At 47.0% G+C, this 4,912-nt stretch overlaps 1 protein-coding gene across 1 annotated transcript in view; it reads left to right on the top strand.

Annotated features, from left to right (window-relative positions):
• Positions 1 to 4,912, top strand: part of Dhdh (dihydrodiol dehydrogenase) — a 12,856-nt gene that overhangs the window by 4,194 nt on the left and 3,750 nt on the right. The window contains exons 4-5 of the mRNA XM_021220772.2: positions 1,953 to 2,205; positions 4,240 to 4,364. Of these exons, the coding sequence (XP_021076431.1) occupies positions 1,953 to 2,205; positions 4,240 to 4,364 (378 nt within the window). The remainder of the gene's footprint in view (positions 1 to 1,952; positions 2,206 to 4,239; positions 4,365 to 4,912) is intronic.

Raw genomic sequence — 4,912 nt, 5'->3', positions numbered from 1 at the left:
ACCTGCCTCTGCCTCCCATGTGCTGGGATTAAAGGCGTGCGCCACCACCGCCCAGAGCACTTTTCTTTTCTTGAACTCCCACACTCCTATACACCTGTGTGTGTTCCCCTTTCACTCTCACACACACACACCACATGCACTCTCACTCACGCACACTCTCTCCTCACACTCTCTCACATTCTCTCCACTCACTCCACACTCACCTCACGCATACCTCCTGAGCCCCCCACTTGCTCTCCACTCCTCCTCACTCGCCCTAGCGCCTTTCTCTTGCCCCAGTCTTTTATTGCTACTCCAAAAGCAGTTAGAAAAAAAAAAAGACATTGTATAATCATTGCCAAATCAAATTCAAAAGAATAACCACATCGCACAAAGAATCAAGAGTTACAATTGTTCCCCCAAAGTTTCAAGCTTCCCCTATTCCCAGGCCTGTGGTCAAAAGATTTATCGCAAACTTATCGTTATTTAAACTTTAACTTTTGACTTATTATACTTCAGAGCTCAGAAGTCCAAGGTCAGCTACCTGGTGAAGCTCTAATGATAAATGACGTGGGCAGAACTGCCAGGCAGTGGCCAGAAAGAATCAATTTAACCCTTAACTCAGTAGTTCTGCTAGCTTTCTGCTTCTGTACATTGCACACAATGACTCTCCTAAGAGTCCCAGTCTTTTGACTTAGTTTTACAAGTATATAATTTTATACATTCTATACTTGCTTGTCCAGGAACCACTCTCAAATGTTGTGCAAAACTTATGAAATAACTTTAGTAGTTTTTTTTTTTTTCTTTCTCAGGGTCCCAATGTTGGCTCTATTTCATTTTCTAATAATTTCTTCAAACTTTCTTTGCAAGTCAAATATTAATCTGAAACTACTATTGTGCAGTTATTGCATTGTTTCCAAGATGAGAACACACAGCCTGCACCTGGGCCATTAGGTCTGGGCTAATGCTGTGCCCCATGCTTCAGTTTTTAATTGTTTAAGAATCATTACATCAGGGACCAGAGAGATGGCTCAGCGGTTAAGAGCACTAACTGCTCTTCCCTAGGTCCTGAGTTCAATTCCCAGCAACCACATGGTGACTCACAACCATCTGTAATGAGATCTGGCGCCCTCTTCTGGTGTATCTGAAGACAGCTACTCATGTAAATAAAATAATTTTTAAAAAATCATTACATTAAGGAGCATCTAGTTTCACAGAATTCACCAGAGCAGGAGAAAGAAGTAAGAAAGTCAGATATGATAGAATAATTATGCACACCAAGGCCAACTGAAAAGCAGCCACACACAAATGAAATCTATACAGCCATTGTCCAGGGCTAAGGTTAGGAGAGATGGGAACAAATGTTTTTTACAAAGATCTGCTGTGGGCTACTGAGATGTCTCCATCCAGACCTTCTGCTGGCAGTCCCTGTCATGGTGTGCTGAGCCCAGCATGTCTCCTGAGTGCAGTGGGCAAAGGCGTGCACTGCTATGCCTGTCAATGTAGTTTTTAAAGGGCTAGAGCTGTTCCGAGGCTCTGGGTACAGGTCCACCTGCCCAAGGAATAGTGCTGCCTACAGTGGGTTGGGCCCTTCCACAGCAATTAAAATCAAGGGACCCCCCCACCCCCCAGACATACCCACAGGGCTATCTCATCCAGGTAGCTCCTCCACTGAGACTCACTTCTGCTACACAGTGTGTTTGAAGACAGCCTGAGCTGCATAATATTCTGTCTTTAAAAAAAAAAAATGTGTGTGGGACAGAGACGATTGGTACATGAAACCTGGGGTGATGGCCCAGTGGGGAAGGTCAAGAAGGACCTTGTATTGGGGGTTCTTGCTATGGAAAGATAACTCTGTGTTTTGGGTAGGGGAGCAGCGGATATCCCTCAAGACTAGGATGCTAAGGAAGGTGCGGCTGGTTACCTCAGTACTGATGCCTCCATTTCCTTGGGCTCACCTCTCTGGTCTGCAGGCCATTTGGAGCCGATTTTTTCCTGCCATGGAGGCTCTGAGGGAAGTTTTGGTTCAAGGAACTATCGGAGACCTACGAGTGGCCCGGGCAGAATTCGGATTCGATTTAAGATCTATACCCCGGGCCACAGACTGGAACCAGGCCGGCGGTGGTCTGCTGGACCTAGGCATCTACTGTGTCCAGTTCCTCTCCATGGTCTTTGGTGCACAGAAACCAGAGAAGATTTCAGCCGTCGGGAGGATCCATGAAACAGGTACTTCGTAGTCTCGGCTGAATGGCGTTCTCTCTCCAATCTCGTGCCGCCCGTTGCTCCCACCCCGAAATCAAGTTAGATAGCTGGAAGGTCTTCCTAGAGGGATTCCCTGCCTTGACATAAAGAACTACCATTCCCAGAAATGCCAGTGGCACGTGTGCCCATGGTTTAAGCAAGTAGCTACCCCGTGGCATTCTGGGAAATGCAGTTCAAAGAACATCCCGGGAAATGTGGAGGGGGGGGGCCCAACGTCTCAGAATCCTCTCAAACCTATCCTGTGCACCTTTACCCTTTCACACCCGTCACCTCTTCACTGGCCTCTCATTTGATCTGAGACTGAACGGCTGATTCTTAATTACTTGACTGGTTAAATGTTAAATGTTAATGGGGTTGCTGTGGGAGTTAATGAGGAATTAAAATAATTGTTAAGGCAAATGAGAAGCAGTTAAGAAATATATAAACAGCTGGGCGGTGGAGGCACACGCCTTTAATCCCAGCACTTGGGAGGCAGAGCCAGCTGGATTTCTGAGTTCGAGGCCAGCCTGGTCTACAGAGTAAGTTTTGAAACAGTAAATAGAACCCAAGGCCTGAACACACCATGAAAGAGACCTAACCTCATTTATTTTAGCGCTCTTTGTTGGTTTGTTAATTATTTTATAAACAAAACTTACTAGCCTCACACTCACAGAGATTTGCCTACTTCTGCCTCCTGAGGACTGGAATCAAGGGTCTGTGTCGACATACTTGGCACTGTGAATTGGGTAGGGTTTTTTTTTTTTGGGGGGGGACAGGTTTTGAGACAGGGTTTCTCTCTATGTAGCCCTGGCCATCCTGGAATTTACTCTATAGACCAGGCTGGCCTCAAACCCAAATATCTTCCTGCCTCTGCCTCCTGAGTGCTGGGATTAAAGGAGTGCACCACCACCCTGCCGGTTGATTGTTTTGTTTCTTTTAAGATTTATTTTGTTTTCATTTGTGTGTGTGTGTGTGTGTCTGTGTGTGTGTGTGTGTGTGTGAGTGAATATATCCCATGTGACTGCTCAGGTCAGAAGAGGAATTAGAACCCCTGAAATTGGAGTTACAGACAGTTGTGAGCTGCCCAGTGTGGGTGCTGGGCATTGAACCCACGTGCTCTGCAAGAACAGCAAAAGCTCTTATGCACAGAGAGCCGTCTCTTCAGCCCTGAGAGAGAATTCAGATTCCATACAGCTACTCCTTTGAAGTACATAATTAGTTCAGGAAATTGTGGCTCAGGACTTACCCCAGCCTTTGGGAGACTGAAGTAGGGAAAATTACCATGAGTTCAGAGCCAGCATGGGCTCCACAGTGAGGCCCTGTTCCATAAACACAGAGCAGGCCAAGTGAGATGGCTCAGAGGGTCAAAGGCATCTACCACCGAAGCCTCGTGGCCAGAGTCTGGCCCCCAGAATTCAGGAAAAGAGGGAGAGAGAGAATTTTCTAGAGTCTTTTGACTTCTACACATGTGCTGTGGTAACAACGTACACATATACACACTAACGATAAATTAGAAACTTAAAAGTCAACACTAGGGCTGGAGAGATGGCTCAGCTGTTAAGAGCACTGACTGCTCTTCCAGAGGTCCTGAGTTCAATTCCCAGCAACCACATGGTGGCTCACAACCATCTGTAATGGGATCTGATGCCTTCTTCTGGTGTGTCTGAAGACAGCGACAGTGTGCTCACATAAATGACAATAACAATAAATAAATCTTAAAAAAAAAAAAAAAAAAGTCAACACTATTCAGCCAAGCATGGTGGTGTCTGCCTGTAATCCCAGCCCTGGGGAAATGAGAGAAGGGGATCCGGAGATAGTTGTCTAACACACAGGAAGCTTGGGGTGAGCCTGCGCTCCTGGAGAGTCTGTCTCCAACAAATAGAACCCAGCCACACCAACAAAAAAGAAACAGCAGCACACAGGCCATGTGTCACACAGGCCATGTGTCCGGGCCAGCGCTGGAGGAGTGTGCAGTCTGACCCAAGCCTCCACCCCGTGTGACTTGTGCCTTTCTTCCAGGTGTGGATGACACTGTCAGCGTGCTACTTCAGTACCCAGGAGGGGTTCATGGTAACTTCACCTGCAGCATCTCCTCCAAACTCCTCAACATGGCGTATGTGAATGGTACCAAGGGCATGGCCCAGGTGAGACATTGCAACTGGAGCACTGGGGACCCCGTGCAGCGGCCAGCAGAGGGCGTGTCTAGAGCTGCAGTAACCACTTACTTAACCACTCTCTGAGACACACTCATTAACAACCAAGCCAGGGGCTGGGGGTGGGGGTCTTGGAAGCCACAGTCCCATATCCTCAGGCCTTAGGACAAAACCGTTCTTCTGATGTTTGGGTTTTGGGGCTAGGAATGGAAGCCTAGTCTTTCTGAGGGCTTACCATATGCCCTGCCATCCGGGTACTCTCCAGCCCCAGGCTCTTTCTAGCTGCAGGTGCTAATTCCCCTATTCCTGCCGCCAAATACCCAACTGAAGGGAAAATTTATATGGCTCGGAGTTTTGGACCTGTCTGTGTGGCGGCGAAGGCGTGGAGGATGAACCAGTTTGGTCTGTAACAATGGAAGCTTTTCATACAACTGCTCATACCGTGGCAGCGAGGAAGCCGTGTAGGGAGAATTTTGTTGTTTTTTTGTTTTGTTTTGTTTGTTTTTTAAGATTTATTTTATTTATATAAGTACACTGTA

This window comes from Mus pahari, chromosome 1 (assembly GCF_900095145.1).
Source record: "Mus pahari chromosome 1, PAHARI_EIJ_v1.1, whole genome shotgun sequence".
NCBI lineage: Eukaryota > Metazoa > Chordata > Mammalia > Rodentia > Muridae > Mus > Mus pahari.
Note: the sequence above shows the minus strand (reverse complement) of the source record. Positions and strands in the feature narration are given on the sequence as shown.